The 19,935-nt window shown below is 39.6% G+C and overlaps 1 protein-coding gene across 3 annotated transcripts in view; it reads right to left on the reverse strand.

The window, feature by feature from the left end:
• Nucleotides 1-19,935, reverse strand: part of arhgef12a (Rho guanine nucleotide exchange factor (GEF) 12a) — a 41,624-nt gene that overhangs the window by 12,951 nt on the left and 8,738 nt on the right. For 2 of the 3 annotated variants that reach the window (XM_062419801.1, XM_062419800.1), the window contains 16 exons: nucleotides 11,931-11,951; nucleotides 11,052-11,143; nucleotides 8,805-8,870; nucleotides 6,442-6,540; nucleotides 5,073-5,122; nucleotides 4,771-4,828; nucleotides 4,473-4,645; nucleotides 4,140-4,217; nucleotides 3,651-3,770; nucleotides 3,011-3,112; nucleotides 2,618-2,752; nucleotides 1,553-1,654; nucleotides 1,301-1,411; nucleotides 1,082-1,180; nucleotides 554-596; nucleotides 176-281 (listed from right to left, as the gene is read on the reverse strand). In XM_062419801.1, the coding sequence (XP_062275785.1) occupies nucleotides 176-281; nucleotides 554-596; nucleotides 1,082-1,180; nucleotides 1,301-1,411; nucleotides 1,553-1,654; nucleotides 2,618-2,752; nucleotides 3,011-3,112; nucleotides 3,651-3,770; nucleotides 4,140-4,217; nucleotides 4,473-4,645; nucleotides 4,771-4,828; nucleotides 5,073-5,122; nucleotides 6,442-6,540; nucleotides 8,805-8,870; nucleotides 11,052-11,143; nucleotides 11,931-11,951 (1,455 nt within the window). The remainder of the gene's footprint in view (nucleotides 1-175; nucleotides 282-553; nucleotides 597-1,081; nucleotides 1,181-1,300; nucleotides 1,412-1,552; nucleotides 1,655-2,617; nucleotides 2,753-3,010; nucleotides 3,113-3,650; nucleotides 3,771-4,139; nucleotides 4,218-4,472; nucleotides 4,646-4,770; nucleotides 4,829-5,072; nucleotides 5,123-6,441; nucleotides 6,541-8,804; nucleotides 8,871-11,051; nucleotides 11,144-11,930; nucleotides 11,952-19,935) is intronic. The other variant, XM_062419802.1, reaches the window with a different exon arrangement.

The raw sequence follows: 19,935 nt of genomic DNA on the forward strand, positions 1-19,935 counted from the left end.
CTGCAGGTACCAACACATTGGATCATATACTGTTATCAGGTTGAAGTTGGCTCAGACAGAGATGGCTAAATATGGGCCCGTGCACTAGGCTAGATTGCTTTATTTTTTATCATTTTAAGTTCTCTCAAGTTCTTGAGTTAAGTAGTTAAAAAAATAATACAGTTGAGATGTTTACCTGAAATCCTCAAGGTTCTTCAGGATGTCAGGTAGTAAAGAGTCCTGCAGTGTTTGAACATGTTGTCTGTGTATTTCCTCTGGGATGAATTCTGTCCGCCGCCGGTCTGCAGAAACACGCACTCAGTCACATTTACTACTTGCCAAATCATTCAAGGGATTCTGACATGTGCACACTAAATACGGCAATTAAAGTTAAGCAATACTTTCCAAACCACCAGAGCATTTGATTTCTTAATACCTTAGTTGGAAGTTTGCATGGCTGAGTTCATGAGCAACTTACAGTGGTTGTATAATGAGGACAAAAAAATCACTACCTGTTCATAATGTCACTTGGCAGAAAACAAAATAAAGCAAAAGTCAAGGCTGAAATACTCACCAAGATCAGCAGAGATGGATTCAGGAACAGCAACTTTTAAATTCTGTAACAAAAAGAAAAGTGTTTAATAGTTAAACAACCATCCGGAGAAAAGAGAAATGTGAATATACTGAGATATAGCAAAACACATCAATCAAGTAAATCATTCTTAATATATGCTAATGTGAATACACATCATAAAACAAGCTGATCATAAACTCTGAATGATGCATTAGCCAATCAGTAATAAATGTATCACTTTCCTCTGTATAAATCAATTCTTTGGTACTGTGGATTTTCCATATTAAATCAAAATATATTGTGAAGGATTCAAAGAAAAAACACCAGATGCCTGGGCTTTTTTTTTTTTTAGGTCTAATTAGTTTAATTTCAAAGAAGCAATGTAGTGATATTCAACATGCTCTCAGTTCTTGTTAAAATCTAATGAGTGTACTGTGTGCATAATGTGTAACAGCCGGATGCACAATGAATGAGTCTGACCTACAATGCTCCCTGTGTTTCTCTGTGGTGAACATGTGTTGTACTTACTGCTCCCCGGTCAATGAAGTAGGTGTGGAGGTCCATGAACACCCGTCTGGTCTCTTTGGAGTTGGTCTGCTTGTAGAGGTCAGCATAGAGGTAGCACAGCTGAAGACACAAGATTAGGAATAATATAAAAGACTGAGCTGTAGTGTCTGCCAGGCTTCAAAAAAGCAGGAAATTAAAAATAAATAATTTTCAACCAGGTGTGAAGGAAGACGGTCTTACCACAGGAGCAGGGTCGAACTGAGAGATGACATGATGCAGGAAGGCTGCGAGGTGGGCGGGCCGAGACTTGAGCTGCTCAATGCTGTTAAAGCTGTTACACTGGCCATTTGTCTGAAAAACCATCAGCACAACAGTTTGCAATCTTGTTAGCAAAGTTAGGTTTGTAACCATAAAAAATGTTTTGTATTTGTCAGCTGAGTTTAGTGATATTGTGAATGACACATAGGCCAATATTGCTGTTTGGTAAAATACCTGCTCCTGGTCTGAATCAAAATAGTCATCCTCAGCTCCAATGATTTGTGAGACGAGGCGAGAGGAGGAGGGACTGCTGACTGTGGTAGGGGACAGAGAGTCCTGGGGAGAAAACACGGTATATTATAAAACTACTATTTATCACTACCATCACACAGACACGTAACTCAAGACTAAATACCGTAAAAACCGGTGTATAACATGCACCTTTAATGCAATATTTTTTAATTTAAAAGTGGGGTGCGTCTTATACACCGGTGTGTCCTATTCACAGGCAAAATAGAGAGAGGTTGGATCTGGCTATGATCATAGGTATGTAAAGGGCCGTCTACACTAAGAACAATAGCTATAACTGTAAAGATAACGATGTGAGCGTCCACACTTATGAACTATAACGTCCTATAAACAGTGGTGTCGAACACGCGCTGTGCACTCCAGCTGTGTCAGCAGCTAATGAAAACAGACCCTTTAATGCTGTATGTTGTGCGGAAAAATGATTGTGTGTTGATCAGAAGTATTTCGGGACACTGGTTGCTGTGATGTTTCAGTGTTTACAGACCAAACTGATATTGATGCGCGATGTGTAAAAGTGCGACTCAGGTGCAGTTGTCTATTTGCACACAGCGACAGCTCTGATGAAAAGTTTTTGGGACTCGAGTAAGCATACAGGTACACACTGTACTAAATATGTAAAGTTACTGTGTTCTTTTAAAATGTTTAATTGAAACTCATAGAGTTAATATACTGGTCCAGTTCAGTTAATGAAATCATTACTGGACCATTAACCATTAACCCGACACACTGTTTCAGGTGTAATATTTGTGTTTTAATTGTGTTTCTAAAAAAAGTTAATTGAGAAAATTTTGGAGTATAAACCTACGTGTTTATAAATGAACGGTTACTGGTGCATTCAAATGAACCAGTTTTAAATAGAAAAGTGTTTTTCCCAGCATGAGACTCCCCAAAATAGACTGCGTCTTATACACTGGTGCGACTTATACACTGGTTTTTACAGTAAGTACATTTCTTGAGGTGAATTTGAACAAGATCAAAGGCTATAGCTACCAGGTCAGTGGTATCCTCTGCGTCTGGGGAGTGGCAGGAGTTGAAGCTGTTCCTGGGTGTGCTCTTTGGGCTGGGGCAGGATGACTCCCTTTGGCACAAACTCTCTGGATATCCGTGCCAAAATCTACGAGAAATCTGCATGTGGTATGAAACACAATTTTATATTCTCAATCTATTCCAAATGAAATCACACAAAAAAAACGTAACCTCCAAAGTTACATTTTTTAGTCTACAATTTACAGAATATGTCCAACAAAAACCTGAATGCATAACATAGAACGGTGGTGCAGTGAAAATCTAAAGTAGCTAAAGCTAGTCAGAGCAAAATAAAACTTACTCAATTTAATCATAATGCCTGCTGTTGATTAGTAGTGCTGAGAGTTGAAAACTTACAGGAGTGCTGGTCCAGGACAGGTCTGTACTGTTGTCTCCCTTAGAAGATTGCTCTGTCTCAAATGTGCTACCATCATCTGCGTCTCCACCTGGAACAGCCTCCTAGAGATTGATGCAACACAAGATTTGTCACTAATAATTATGAACAAGCTAATTACATAATGGCAAAATTCCAATTTCAAATATCCAAGCCTATAATGAAACATGTTGTGCCTGTGCACTTTATCTGTTCCACTGTGGGATAGTGAGAAACGTCTTCTCGATTCCTTTGTATGCCTTAACATGTGAAGAAATTGACAATAAAGCTGACTTTGACTTTGACTAAAACACAGGCTGAGAGCATTGTATAAACCAATCTATCAATAAATGTATGAATCGATCACTATACTATGACTTTCTTATAAAATGCAGAAAAGCAGGCTAACACGTTGATGTACATAACAGGAGGCACAGTGGTGACATATTTAAAATAAGATGTCACACAGACACAAAAGAGTGGCTTCCCATAGGGGAAGCCTAATCCTCTGATGAGATTAGGATTAATAATTGTCTGGAACAATCCCTAAATACGCTCCACAAAAATCACACAATGAGGGGGGGGGGGGGGGGGGGGGGGGGGGGGGGGGGGTATTTGCTATACCTGTGTTGCTCCAGTGGCCTTGACGAGCTGACCCTGCAGCTGAGGAATGTGTTTCTTAGCTTCCTGGATGTCTTTCAGTAGTTTGGGGGAGGGGTTTCTGCTGTACTCCTCCTTCATGGCCTGGACAGCAATAGGGGTCAAATCAAAACAAGAGATCAGAAGCAATAGTAGCTTTTATATGTCATACCACATTCTATTTGTCTACAATAAGGCATGTAAAATGTTTAATATTTAGACTCTGGGATTAAGTGTGGGATGTATTTTGTTCAGCTATACACATATCTCTCGCCTCCTACCTAAAGCAATGTTCTATTTAAAGAGAGATGATTTTTAACACAGATAATAGTAAGAAATTCCCTGCCAAGGTTTAAATAGTACTAAACTGAACTGAACTAAAAGGCAAATGATCTTGCTCTTGCCAACACCTAGCAATGATTACACAATTACAAGAGAGAGAATACAGTATGTGTAACTGATTGTTATGCTAACCTGCAGCTCCTGCTGTTCTTTTGAGAGCATCTTTTGCAAGATGTCAACCCTCTGGTTACAGATGCTGCTATTCTCATCCTGTTGGAAAAAAAAGGAAAAAAGGTGAACGACATATGCGAGACGTGCATTAGGCTACAGGCAAAAAGCCTTCAGGCAAATAATAGATTTAAAACTGACACATTTAACAAATATTTAAGCATTCTGAAAAATTGAAGCCAACACAGAAGTCAAAGCACATTTACAAGAAAGACAAAGACATAGATAACTACAGTGAGACAGAAACAGTCAAGAAATAGGAAGAGGGCAAGAGAAATAAAGGATGTCCTTGTGTACCCATGGTGGTTGTATGGAGGAGAAGCGGTCCTGAGGACTGTAGGGGCGTTCTGCTGCTGGGGAGTTCGGAGAAGAAATGCTAACGCCCAACATTTCAGACTCTGCTTCAGACAAGGGGATCTGGGCAAGCCCTGGAGGGCGCCCCAACACTGTGAGGGCAACATATGAGCCCGCTAGGATAGACAAATCAAAAAGGCACATCAGATTTAAATCACAATTAATTGTCCACATGTTACTTTTGCTCAAAACCTTTCCAAACAGCACATTTCTGCAAAAACAGACAGACAGGAGAACTTACACTTGATAAGCTTCACCACCTCAATGTGATTAGAATGTGTAACAAGGGTCCCGTTAACCTGCAAGGCAGAAATATATGAAATAAATACTATGTGAAATAAGAACTGATATAAAGATCAAAATATTCCATTCTATCCCAAGTTTTAGATACAATTTCACATCCAATTTTGTTCCCTATTACAGCAGAAAGAGCAGAAATACTGACTGACCATAAGGTGGCAGTGTATGTTCTCTGTACTTGCTTTGGACTAGAAAACAGTGACGTTAGCAGTTTAAATACAGTGAGGCAGATAAACACAATACCTTGATGATCCTGTCTCCTGTCTGAACACCTGCCCGCATAGCAGCCCCATCTGGCAAACACAAAAGAAAAAGGGCGTTAAAGAAACAGAGGAGGCGAGAAAAGAAATGGAACTATTGGAGGAATTAAATGGATGGGGGCAAAACGGGAGGGAGGAGCGAAAAGACATATAGCTTCATGGTGCTATTGTTGATATTTCTGCACAGTGAATACACCATATAACACTGACAGACCCAATGTCGCAAATTGACTATTTGAGTGCTATTTTGAAAGACCATAACAGTGGTTATATTACGAGAAGGACCTGTTTCACAGCTCCACCCCAAACAAAGGGATTTAGGCATGAGACAGGTTATTATGAGATCCAGGTCTGACTCTATAGTCAGCAGCATACAGCTGAAGCATTTCGTAAATGAAATACAATTTGACTAATACACTGCTCATGATGTGCATTTTGGGTCTTTATGGGAATTATTTATGTCATTTGGGTCAGTATGGGAGTTTGTGTCACTGAATGAAAGACATAATCTTGTCTGAAGAGTTTGTCTAAATTCAGAAGAGGGGATGTTGCTGATGAATGGTTGCTAAAGGAGTTTTAGATATGGAGTTTTACAGGATTTAAGTTTGAGCAACAAAATCATCAAAATGTAAAAGTGCGTGCTTATGAACACAAGCTTAAGTAGGCTTCATCTTTCTCTTTTCAAACTTTAAACACAACTATGAATGGGAAAATCTGCAGCAAGACACTAAAGATGAATTTGGTTTGCTCATAAGTTGACAATAAAAAGAACAAGAAGCTGTGTACATTATTTAGATGAGACTCTATACTTTTCTTAGTGTTGAATAAGTGACAAAAGCATAAAAGGGAAGCCATACAGGGATAGTTAAGAACTGCCAAGCACTGATGACAGTGCAACAAAAGTTGTTCATCAGTTCCTTCCTCTTCTGTCTCTCTACACTACTGAACAGACCGTGTAATGTTTTCTGTGACCTGATAACAACCCACATCATCCTCTCCAGACAGCGAGAAAACGGCCAGGGATCACATAAGTATCCTGTCAAAGCCCCCATTTTAGAAGACAACACGATAAAGCAGAAGACACAGCTACTCTGAAACTACTGAGGAGGAAATGTACAGTCACTGGCTTCATTGGTGACTACTCTAAGTAAGTGCCAGAGTGGTGGCGGCGGTGGTTGCTGTTGAGTTCCAATTACTCCTCATACGTGTGAGTTCAGTGCAAACTACCGTGACAGTTTGATGTCAGTGCATGAAAAAAGGAGCCCACATCTCTATTACAATGGCTTAGACCAATAGCAGTCATTGTAATAACATATTTTCTTCTTACTTTAAAGTTTGAGACCCCGCCTTACCTTCTTTGACAAGCTGCACAAACACTGGGTTGTCACCACTGACAGTGAGCCCAAAGCCATTTTCATCTTTCTGGATGATTACACATCGCTGGACCAGACCTGCAAGTAAGACAGACAGTACAGAAACACATAACAGTGTTTTCAAAAAAGGGCCAGGAAGACATTGGTGGAAATGTACTAAACTCACTTAAGACATGCATCAACTGCAAAGTCATAGAGGTATAAAATTAAACCTCACTCCTGTATGAAATGGCAAACATATTTTACATAAGTTAAAACATGTATTGTGAGGGGATTCAATTGAGTGACAATAATCACATTTTACAGTTGATGCAGTCTATGAACGTTACTTAGTTTTGGGAGGTTTCACAGAGGGATACAGGGACATGGGAGCAGACTCTTTATTTAAAACATTTACAACATTTTTGATGGAGACTTTGTCATTTGGACATGTTTTAAAACTTGGAACTTTACTCAAAAAACTCATTTGCTGACAACAACTCTTTCAAAAGTAAATACTTTTGTTTATATATTTAAATTTGATCTTACACTCCAGACACTTTTGTGTGTTGTCTCACAGGCTACAAGGAGAAACATTGCATTTCAGGTTCTTTAGGTGGCATTTCATTGGCGTGGTAAAAAGAGATTAGAGCTTATCTAATGTCTGGCTGATACTGACTACACTGCTCAAAGAGATGTTGTCAAAAACAAAGAGGTGTACAGATTTTCCAATAATAGCAAGCTACCTTAAACTCAAATATCTCTATAAAGTAGATTTTTAAGTGACCCATACTATGTGAGGTGACCCTTGAATTAGTTTCTTGTTGTGTCTGGAGATTTCCTGGCTAGTGCAGCATCAGCCAGAAAGGTGAGTAAATCAACAAGGGCAGTGGTGGGGTTGGGGTTGGAGAGTGGAAGGAATAGGAGCTAATAGATGGAGAGAGGTTAAGGGAGGCCAAAGCCCCAGGCTGGGGGGAGGAGAGTAGAGAGAGGGATAGGGGGAGGGGAAAGGGGGAGAGGGCAGGGGTGTCAGGGAAATAGATGAAGCCATATGGGTTAAAGGGCTGGTGTGAATTGCCTCTAGATGTTGATCTTCTGCTTTGTTTCCAAGTGTTTTAGAGATCTTGGTCGGTATTTTATAAACCAAGAGGAGTAGGAGTGCTGACATAATAACTGATCAGGTTAACCATCTATGCTAATGTATTATTCAGAAGTTTAGCTGATCTGTAATCAGCACCCTTTGCTAAAGCAAGAGGAAATGTACTCTTGAGACTAAACTGACCTTTAATACTGACAGAGCACCCTCAGCACCACAATCACAAAAAGAAGGAACCCAATTCATTAGAATATCGCACACAAAGGTCACACTGCTTCTCTTAAATCTAAAAGTCTAAGTACTTAAAGCTTCAAATGCTGTTCTGCATTGCAAATGATTTTCATCTGTGAATGTTTTAAACTGGTGGAAGACCAGACACAAACGGAAATACCCGGTTCAAACAGATAAGATTGTTGAATGTGATGGTAGAGGATTATCTTGATAAACTGTATCCTAAACAGAGACTAGACTGTGATCAGCAGAGACCAAAAGTTCTGATGGCTGTCAAAAGAATTTGTTTTGTAAATTTACCGCAGGTGAGACCAGACACCTACTAAATACACATTTGTTGAAGGACATCTCACATTATATTACATTACATTTCTTTCTCTTGGTTTTCTAACGACTTTCCCACTAAACACACTGGTGTTATTCTAAGCAACAACATGGCCTTGTAAACATGTGAATCTTATTGTCTGTCTGAGCTTAATATTTAATCATATTTGGATGATCACATAACGTTTTAATTTATTGACACAAACATTAGGACCTGGATCAATAGTGTGATTTAAGTAAAAATAAACTGCAACTGCAACATTCTGGTAATACAAAAACTAACTATAGTCAACAAAAATCTAAAAAAATAAAAAAAAATAAAAAATATAATAGTATAATCAGTTGCATTGATCAACTCTATAAACAAGTCCCCACTAGAAAAAGAGAAAGTGCCTCTTAATTTCCATCCTGTCATTACAAAGTGAGTGTTGGTACTTCTTAAGTATGAATTGAACTGTTCTTACATAAAAAGCAGGTTAACAACATGATGATATATATCGTACTTGAGCTCATTTCTTGGCACTGATTCTGCATCCAACTCGAAGGGGCCTCTAGCTCTGACCCGGCAGCCTGATATAATCATTAAGAATAAAAATACAACTCTCTGCTGCCACTCTGTTTCAAACAAACATCTAGAGGCATTTTCACAACAGAGTCTGAAGAATGTATAGATGCAGCTGTCACACCAGCCATTCCTGCAGGAGCATCTTACCACAGGACTCAGGCTTCCCCTCTGCTAGCACACTGCTGCTGCCACTCTTCTGCACCACCAGAGTTTCTGCCCACAGCCCCCACAACGCAGACAGCACGGTAGCACACAAACACACACACGCACAAACAAAACATAAACCAACACAAGGAAAGGAAACACAAAACAGGAAAGAGAAAATCATGAGGGAGAAACAATCATGGGAGAAGAAAAATTAAATGAACAAATAGGTAATTAATAAAACATAACGGTTTGGACAGGCAGGAGCACAGTCACTAAAAGGAACTACCTGGTTTGTTGTTGAAAGTAGTTAGCAATTAAATCATGATTAGAAATATACAAGATAAAGGAACAGGTGTTAATTTTAAAAAAAAACCTTTGCTCCTACCAATTCAAGATGATTTCATTAACAATGGCCCACTTTAAAACCCTACATCCTGCATTTAAAAAAATAGAAAGTTTGTGAGCTTTCTGATCCAAAAATAATGGTTAACACTTTATTTTGCAAGCCTCTTAATTTTGTACTAATTTTCTGGAAATATTTTAAGTAATTTGGAGGTATTTAATGTCCACCCCCCCTATCTGTAAAATGTCCTAAAATTTAACTGTTCAATACCAGAAAATTACAAAACATTTTTTAATGAAAACGCCCAGGAAATTATCAAGCTGAGTGTTGATATTAAGGCTCAAACATATTGCATCTGAGATCAATTTTAGCATACTGAATATGCAGCTGATGCAACTGCAGTTACACTCAGTGCAATTAGAGGTCTGTCTGACTGTGGTAAAGTTGTGGTAAAATAGACGACGCTAAAAATAGATGACAGCTAATAACATAGAAAGAGCTGGTCTTGGTCCAATTAATTAAAATCAGCAGCCTAAACATATTCAAAAATGTCTAGTATACTTTAAGGCATGTATGAACGAATTCATTCATTCATTAGGAGGCGTTAATCTCAGAAATCTGATTTAATATCCATTTCCAGAGTATCTAACATCTTATGCCAATCACTAATAAACCCAAACCACTTTGAAATTAAGGCAGAAAGTACAACCAGGAGATAATCTGGGAAAAAATTGTTAAAGAGATCATGCAACTAGCAGATAACCAAAAAAGGACAAACAGACTTACAAACTAACACCATGCAGGCATGCAAAAGGTCAGAAATTCAAACATGGATTGTGTCTAGAAACAGTAATCTAAATAGTAATCTAAGGAGGACATAAAGATGAAGATTTCAGTATAATAAAGCTGCCTTTGCTTCTCTGTGTGTACTGTGTAATTTGCTTGATCAGTGCATTATTCCAAAGAAAAATACATGGAAAAAGATTTTGAGTGTGGCGCTAAACACCTACAGACAACAGGGTGCATGTCTTGTGTAACCGCTCAGAGGACACATCTTGTCTATGTTTTGTTGCATCATACAGAGATAAGCCACCATGTGGTGCAGAGGATTTTCTGCGTTGTTTTTGAATATGGAGGCTTTGGTCATATCTCAAATCATACTGTCCTGATAGCTGACAAATACCACAGGGAGTGTCACCATATCAAACTAGTCTGTTTCTGAACTATAACAATCTCAGCCTGCAATAAACTTGAAACTGGAGTGCATAACAGGCTTAGAGGCTTTTTGTGCATTTCAAGTATGCATTGAGACCACCCAAAAACTTATACAAAACCCACAGTGGTTAGACTTATGTAAAACTGCAAGAACCATGTGAACATTCAACATGCAGCTGCATATGGCCAAGGCCTGTGGTCTTTCTGTGTTTATTGGCTTTAAATGTGCAGCATGTAGAGCAAACAGTTAATATATTGCAGTTAGACAATAAACACATATATAACACAATTATTTCAAAATTGTCATGTTTCAGCGATAACTCATATCTTAGATTGGACCACACAAGTAAAAGTTTTTCAAAGAGAGCACAAAGCATAGAACAAGATACACACACCACCTTTCACCCTCCCAGCATGCCTTGTGCAAACCATCATCAGCAAAATTCTTTCAGAAGACTGTTTGTATTTGTGTTAGAGAGAGACAGAAACAGAGAGAGAGAGAAACAGAAAGTGAGAGAGGGAGAAATTTGTGAGTGTGACAGACGGAAAAGTATGAGGCAGTCAGAAAAAATGATGCATACAGAGATAGAGAAACAGGATGGGAAAAAGTCTGAGTGACCAAGAATATAATGGAGTGAGCAAAAGAATGAAAAGGGAACAAGAATCTGAGAATGAAAGTGGGAAGTTACCTGTAGGGTCAAACTCATTGGAGGGAAGTGAGGTTTTGTCACTTTTGGGTTTCTTGTCCGGGGGGTGGTCTTTACTGAGAATGCTGCTGGTTCTAGAGAAAGAGGAACACCGATGAGAAACAGGTAATCTCACCTCAAATAAGTGGCACAACTGGCAAGTATCCAGCATGTGCTTTCACATACTACACTGTAGTCTTTTATATGTGGCATTTTTTACAGGCAATGTCACTGTAATGCATGCGTCTTGTTGTGTGACTACCCTGTATGCCAGTGAAGATTCAGGAGGAATTAGAGCAACACACAGAACTAGCAATTGTTCACTTCAGCATTGAGAATAATGTGGCAAGAGGACCTCCTAGTGTATGAATCACGCTGAGTGTGTCTACTGTATAATGTGACAGCCGAAGAGGATGTGGAGCCGCTCTGCTGAGTGCCCAGAGAGCAGGGCCAGAGAAAGGACGCTCCTCAGAGGAGGTGCCACAAGGCCAGACTCCGGCTTGAACCTCGGCAGGCTATGTATGGCTGCCTCTGCCTATACCGGCCCCAACTGTGAAAGGCCACTGTTCTGTTCACAGTGAAAGGCAGTGATGGGCCGCCCTTAGAAGAGGGACCCCTTTGTCCCTCACTCTGTGTGTATATATGTGTGTGTACATGAGTTAGAGGGGGAGAGAGAGGAGAGGGTATGTTTGGTCCAAACTCTGAAGACTTCTGTGTTGCAGCACACCAGGCCTAGTAAAAACCTGCCTCATTTCCTTCATCTGGAGCTCTGTGTATGTCAACCACTGGTGTGTATGACTGTGTGTTTGTGGCCACAGGATTACCCACCAATAAGCATGAATATGTCTGTACAATAAAATACAAGAAAATAAAGACTCTTACCTGTTTGCTTTCTTGGGAAACCTGTGGAATAAAACAAGAATGACCATCAGTATTTCACAGCAATGACATGACAAAACTATAAATATACTAATGTAAAAAAAAAAATAAAAAAAAAAAGAGAAAAAGCTGAGCTGTTTATGGCTATACAAAGAGTGAAAAACAAGATGACAGCTTCTCCTGAGACCCATACAGAGGTAAACATGATAATCCTGATCAAACATCAGAGTTCTTCAGCTGCAGATTAAAGCCTTTTCCAGGTCAGATGTCCTTCGCCTCTTAGATCCCAGCTGTGTGTGTGTGTGTGTGTGTGTGTGTGTGTGTGTGTGTGTGTGTTTGTGTGTGTGTGTGTGTCTCTATCAAGTTCCTCACAGACATCACGACTTGACTGTCATAATCATATCCTAATCACATCCATGGCCTGTTTCTTTCGAGGCAGCCTGCCCTCAGACCGATTAGTGCCACAGAGTGATGTAGAGATTAAATCATTTAGGGATACTGTACCATATTGGAAAAATTGATATTTTCCTAGAAGTTACATAATACTGTTTTTGTATTGACTTGCTGTTGGATAGACAAATGAGAATAAATTCAAAAAATCAATTTGAGGAGATAGTGTGCTGTTTATCCTCACATTAGCTGTTCAATCTAAGAAACAGTGTATGGACTCACCAAAGATAAAAAGTTGAAATGAATATTAAATATCTTCATATTCACTGACTTATAATACTCACAAAGGGTTAACATATGCAATCCATGATAAAAAATGGTCCAAATTAAATTATAGCTTTACTATAAGTAAATGAGGGCCTGAAAAGAGACTCTTCAAAAGCAATCCAAAGGGTAATATTAATAATAGATTTTATTTATAGTGTAATTTTCATTGAAATGAAAACTCTCCTGAACACTCGCGAAGTTTGTGCCAATCATCTGGGTGGCCCCTCAACTCTACATTATTCCTGGTGTGTCTGCACAGTCAGCATAGCTCATTTTTCTACAGTCAGGAAGAGTCATGTTTGCCATTCGTCTTTATGTAGTATGAAAAAACATGTTCACTTGGTTTAAAAGTTATACTGTTACATAGTTACCATAAAATCTAAATTTAGAGTCAGTTTTTTTATTTCATTGTGCTAAAAAAATAAATACCTTTTTAAACTTTATTGTGATGCCTACAACTCTTTTTTCTGTGAGTCTTTGCAAGTCGAATTATTTTCAAGCTGTAAACATCATAAAATTAGCTAAATAAGGCTGAATACAGTATGCTTCATAAAAAATGCTTGAAGAAAAGTTAACTAGACAAAGATAAAAGGAGGCAGGCTGTAAGTCTCAATATCAGTGGTATTCTTTAAACTTTAAATGCACACAGTAATATAATACATAACAGTACTACGACTAACTACACATTTCTGAACACCAGTGTTCATAATGGGGACGTCTCACGACTAACTAGCCCACATTAACTCTCTTTCTCCTGGCGACAGTGTGTCCCATTCACAGCCATGCTGGGGAAGCTGAATGGCCCGTTTATGAAAATGCCTCTGACTGTAATAAGTTCCAGAGCCTCCAGCAGAAAAAAAAAGAAAAAAAACTAGCTTTAAGTCGCCCACTCCCTTGAAACCTCTGAATTGGAGAGATGGAAAAGTCAGCACATAAACACACATACACTGAACCGGGACATGGATAAGTACAAGCCTAGCGATGGCAAAACTGAGTAGGCAGATGTTGTTCTTGGTTGATCATACAGGAATAAATGAAATGACAGTCAAACCCAGCTCTGAGGGGATGTATGATGCATCAGGCTGTCTATAACGTCTGTGCTGAACTAGACTTATGAGTCATGTCTTCAGAAATTATGCTGCAGGTCTAGCAGACTTTTTTTTTTTTTACAGCGTTCTGTACGAGTTAAAACGACTAAAAAGGAATTATTGCAGTAACTACATCCTAACTATCCATGGCTTGGACTCATGGTCACCGCAGGGAGAGCACCAAGAAGAATAAATAATTGAGAAGAAAATGCCTCATTCAAATAGCATGTCTGATACACGTTGAAGCGCTAAGGCGCGGGACAATGGCAACATGTGGGACACAGCTCAGCGGACACAACAACCTAAAACAAAAGAGATATTGTGGATAAACAAGGTAAAAAGACGTCAGTACTTAAAGTCTGACTCACAACAGAGAAACGTGTATTATAAACTCTGTCAACTAAAACAGGAAATATGACGTTATTTCACAACACAGCACAAACTGTGAAATAAGACAACACAGTCAGTTTGGTGCGGGCAGGCCTGCTCGCTGCTCTTGTGATTCAACAAGCCATTCAGATTTTATGCCACTTCTTATGTCACTTGAGGCTTCGTTGAAATTGTACCACCCCCCCATCCATACCTCAATCTGAGTCTCCACCCATTAAATTTACTGAGGTCCGCCATGTTTTTCTTGCAAGTGCCTGCTGGGACCCAGCTAATTAAACTAAGCTAAACTAAACTAAGGGCATGATATTTGTGAGGTGCTGGATGGGGGACGGAGACGCTACTTGCTCAGACGACTGCTGGGGGCAGCGCCAGATAGTCCTGCGTTGCTGCCGCCTCACCTTCTAGAGGAATAAACACCCAATTCTGCTCCGATCTGAAGCAGTTTACCGGCATCAGTTTACTTTTTAAACTTTTGGGATTAAGTGGATCTATCCTCAAACTCGCTTCTCAACCTAGCTGGAGCTAAGCTAACACTAGAGTCACACAGCACCTCAGCTGCTGTCACCACTAATAAATATCTTAGAAGCCAGTGAGTTTATATCATTTAAAGTTACACAGCATGTAGATCAATATCTGTGTATAAAAAACTATGCTACTGTAGTATTAATGCCTTTAGATGATGTTATTTTGAGTGTTGATGCTACAATGTTATCATAGCCTTAATCGATCTGAAAGCCTTTCAGAAGTCAAGCATTTAAAAAAGTTGTTTGCTTGTCGTCTTGCAAACAGGCCTCACAAAGCATTAATTCAGACTTTTTACACATCGGCATCATGGTGTAGCTATTCCAGCATCCATTTGATTCGTTTATTGCAATTAAATCACAGCAAAATCAAAGTTTATTTTAGATTCATTCTGGCTGAGCTTCAGTAATAATCACTGTGCTGGTTGGAGACTAGTCAGTGCCTGCCGTTGCTCGCTGGCTGTTAAGGATGAATAAACACAAATGATCCTGCGGTCGAACTCTAGCGTATAACGTGAGTCGTTTGGTGTGTCAACTGCACCGCTATGTTGTCTCTGGCAGCCATGTTTCTCCAGGGTTCATGCTCAACAGTTGTCATGGTAGCTGGCACACCCTGCGGAAGAGAGGGGGTGAGGTGGGCGGGACAGGCACTCAAACCTGTTGTGCTGTTTAGACAGGATGAGACGGCTGCTGTGGTGCTTGATCCTTGTGGTAGTTTGACCAAAGAACGTCAGATGCATTTTATTAATACCCCAGGGTATAGTGGAAACTTGTGGAGAAGGGGTATAATATGGCCTCTTTAAAATGTACATTAAAAACTCTAATAATAATGTATCTGATATAGTTTTCCAACAAAACAAGTTAAATTATCGTTTTTAAATCCTTAAAATTACATCTTCTCCCTCATTAAAAAATCCAGAAACTATAAATATGCAAATAAGTTCATTTCATAATTTTAACAACTGGACACAAGCTGTCTCCGACTTCACTTAAAAGTCAATTCTCAGTTTATGTGGACTGGAGGCTTCTTCAATAGGACCCGGATTGGTTTCCAAAACTAGTTATGATGTCACAAATCTTGCCCGTAGGCCCGTCCTTTAAAATCAGATTTTCAATGAGCTCAGAGAAACTTTCCACTCTCAGCAGATAAATGTGAAAACAGCCTCTCAGTGTCAAACTGCCCATACATCATTCAGCTCAAACATTAAACTGTAGGAACAAGAAGAAAAACAATTTTTTCATTGGAAGGGGGGACTTTAAATTATGGATATTATGTATAAATGGCAAACCAAAAGTATCCCGCTGTACAGAGTCCTGAACCTCCCGGACTTTTGGTAGAAGTTGGTGAAAACACACAAACCACTCCAGGGCCTGTGCCTGGCAACAACCATTTTCAAGGTCTGGATGCTCTTGTTGTTGACAACCACTTTTCCAATGTCAATATAAAAATAAATACAGGCTAAAATAAAACGTCTATTCTCTCTGAGGACAATTTTCTGCCTAGGTGAATGAGAGTGCTGCTGTCATGTTGATTTTCTGCCTGAACTAGAAAAAAAAACTGAGTGTGGGAGAAAAATTGAAAAACATTGACCCGGGATAACAGCGTAGCTACACATCACAACACAACACAGCACAGTATTACTAATAGAGAGCTGTCTGAAAGATGAGAAGAAACTCCATCACAACTTGGGAGGCACAGAAAAAATAAAATGACAAGCGGAGAGAGCTACTGCAGGCCTTCAGAAGAAACTGTACTGAAGAAACTGATATGCACATTTTTTATAAGCCACATGTGACATTGAATAAAACTTCAACAGGGTCATTTCATTACATTAAAACTGCTACATGTATGGACAAAGAGAAACAAGTTGAAAATAACTGGCAAACACAAAGTTTACAGCAAGGTGAAACGTGTTGCTATCTGATATAATTCACCTTTATTATTTATTTTGGTTTGACTCCTTTATCATGTACACCTATAATCCTCATAATTACACATTATGTTTTTCACAGAAAGTCTCCTCTTGCAATTTCTCCTATCAGTTCAGCTTTCTGTAACCAAACAGATTGAAGTTTTTCTTCACTGAGGAATATTTTAGTGGGTGTGTGAAACAGACTTTACAGCTATATTGAATTTACAAAGTGAAAAAAAGGGATGTTACTTTCAACATGGAAGCAAAAGTTTCATTTGGTGGAAAAGGAGGAATTGACACAGGAGGCAGATGAGTCACTGGGAAATACCACAAGCCTAATTCCCATAACAAAGCTCTGCAGTGCCTAGCCTCCATGTTAGCAAAGCAGCTAACTGACTACAAGGTCATCATGCCTGATTTATGCATTGGCAAGACAAATGAACAGGTAGGCTTACAAGCCTCATGAATAACCACTCTTGTTTTTTGCCTTTTCTCAATTATAACGTGTGCAAAAAGGGTTTAATTATACATAAATACAGACCTACTAAGCTGATCAAAGATGGCATGTTAACTCATGCTGGTAGTTCAAAAGTGACAGCATTATTTGATCACATCAATTGCATTTCTGTTTAGATTTTTGCTCTGTTCTGTAATAAAAAAACACCACTTTTTAAATGCACTTGACTGACAGTTACTTATGCAATAGAAGCTAATAACTGCATGCTTTCTCAACCCAAAGATGTACTAAAAATACAGAACTGTTATTGTTATGAAGGCTACTAAGTACTGAGTAATTTACCTTAGCCCAGTAGTGCTTCCATAGTAACAAAACCTTCCTATTCATTTGAATAAGAAAGTGTGTCCAAACTTTTGACCAGTATTATACAGCAGTAGCTGCCATTAGGAAATGAAACCGCAGAGTTGTCACTATGCAAATTATGAGATAACAAGCCAAGAAAACAAGTGGTGCATGCTTTCAGAGATGTTTGCTACAGTATCCCTGTATCTAGATACATGCAGACTCCAGTCACTGCAAGGTTGACTGGTCTTATTAAGGGGTCTCGGTAACAGGGCGACATTTCTCTCGATTTTCCACTGACACGTATCACTGACACACAGTCATAGCTCGAATAACTACATGTCTACCACAGTAAATCTCTAGAGTAGTATCATGATGGTTGCACATTGGCAGTGAATTATCTGTCCTGTAGACAACAGTAGTTCATTGTTCTGTGCCCTAATGATTTTTAAATACTACTCTACTCTGACAATAGAGAATAAAATATGGTTCACAGTTTGAGATAACAGAGAAAATACACACTAATATTATAAATGCGAACCGTAGTAAATATAATATTTAAGTTCTACAAGAATTTAATCATTAATATCACTGTGAAACACATAGGCCTTAATAATTGCGTGTGTCAAGACGGAGCGGTAAACACAACTAAATCATGAGGAGGTCGAGAACCCAGTTCCACTTTGCTCTGCTGCAGCACTTTAAAAATAGTTTTCACTGTCATATATATATAAAAAAAAGTGTGACAGTACAACAGTGACACAGGCAATTGCAGTTCCTCTACTTTTGACCCCAGATGATCTTAACATTTAAAAGAAACGCTTCAGACAACATACCAAAACCCAAAAGACAGTGTTTTTGTCTCAAAAAACCTACTTATAGTGTTTATGAATCAATTGTCCTCGGCTCATTTAACTTTTCAGACCCTGCTCTGTAATTCTTCAAGTCTGAACTAGGACCTCTTCCTGGACAGGGCCATTAAATTTGCAGGGAGAGTGAAAGGGAGAAAGAAGGCAGAGTCAGAACAGGGTGGGATGGGAGGGGAGGAGAGGAGAGGGGAGGGAGGGACTGCAGCGGGCCTGGGCTTGAATGCTCCATTGAGGTTTGGTGTTTTGATGGAAAACTGTGGCAGAGCTGGGTCAACTGCAGCAACAGTGGCAGCAAGAGAGGCCGGGACCAGACCAAACCAGAGAGAGAGAGAGAGAGAGAGAAAGAGAGAGAGTGAGAGAGTAGTGGAGGAGGGAGGAACGAACAGCCCTAAGGGAGCAGGACTCCGACACACAGCTATTTCTGTGAAAGGGTCTCCTAAAATGAAGAGGAAGGAAAACACTGAACAATAAGGAACTAGACCAACTCATGTAACATTCAGAGGAAACACTTCAGGTTATTCTCAGTTCCTCCTTCAATCAATTTTAGCACAAATACGCAGATTACTTGTCAGATCGTATATGTGCCGACGCTAAAAAAGCAAATCAGGAGTATGCTAGATCAAATAATAAAAACGTTTCAGACTATAATGTTAAATGATAAAATGCTATATGAAGTTCCTGCAGTAATGTTTGCTCTCAGGTGCTGTTAAAAGCTGTAGGAGGTGCGGCCTGTCTGAAACTATGAGAGGATTGGACAGTTTTGGGTGTTGCCCTCAGGCTGCGGAGATCAGACTGAGGTGTGTTTCATTCCAGCAGGAGGTGAAATACAACATAACCTTGCACACTGCAGTACTGACATCCTCAGATGCTGGATTACACTGTAGAACTTGGCAGTACTGATACGGAGCTGTGTGGTGACAGCACCGTCTCCTCAGCTGTGTTTTGTGCTGAGTCACGCCATTGGCCTGTCGAGTAGCCTATGGAACATACTTTACAATATTTCCCATTCAACCAGCCAGCCGTTCATGCCACCTCTTTAAAATTGTCTCTGAATCTATCTCAAGGCTGTGTAATGATACAGTCTCTTGAGCAGCCTGATGCAAGCCTACAGACTGCCAATGGGAGAAAACACACACTGCTTATCTCATCTATACACCTGAGTCACACAATGTGGGTGCATACACACACACAAACACACAGCCGGCATGACGTCACTATTTTTTCCACTCCCAGCCACTGAGAAAGGAGCAGTCTACACCCACACAGCGATACTCCTTTAAGCCACCTTGTATCAATGTGTTCATTGATATAAAGAGTTCAAAAGAGAGAGAGAGAGAGCATTAGGTGAGTGTATGAATCAGACAGACGGCGAGAGAGAGAGGTGTGGTGTGTGTTGGAGAGACAAGAGGAATAGCTCTGGAGCTCAAGCTACAGCCTCAGGGGGAAAACGGTGCCCTTTCTGCCCCAATAAACCTCATCAGGATTCCTGACATGAGGGCTGGGGGATAGACATTTCTTCACGCTATGCTGTCTGCTGTCCTCCAGCACTGAAAAAAGGAAAGGAGCCGGTTCAACATGCTACACTGTGCACACCGCAGCTGGTCAGGAGCCCTGCCACAAAAAACCTGAGAACTTCCCTGATCAAGGAGCAACTTTCCTGCAAAAGCATTTTTTTCTCTTTAGTACGTTTTTTGTTGCGTTTAGTTGGTTA

Source organism: Scomber scombrus, chromosome 5 (genome assembly GCF_963691925.1).
Source record: "Scomber scombrus chromosome 5, fScoSco1.1, whole genome shotgun sequence".
Lineage (NCBI taxonomy): Eukaryota > Metazoa > Chordata > Actinopteri > Scombriformes > Scombridae > Scomber > Scomber scombrus.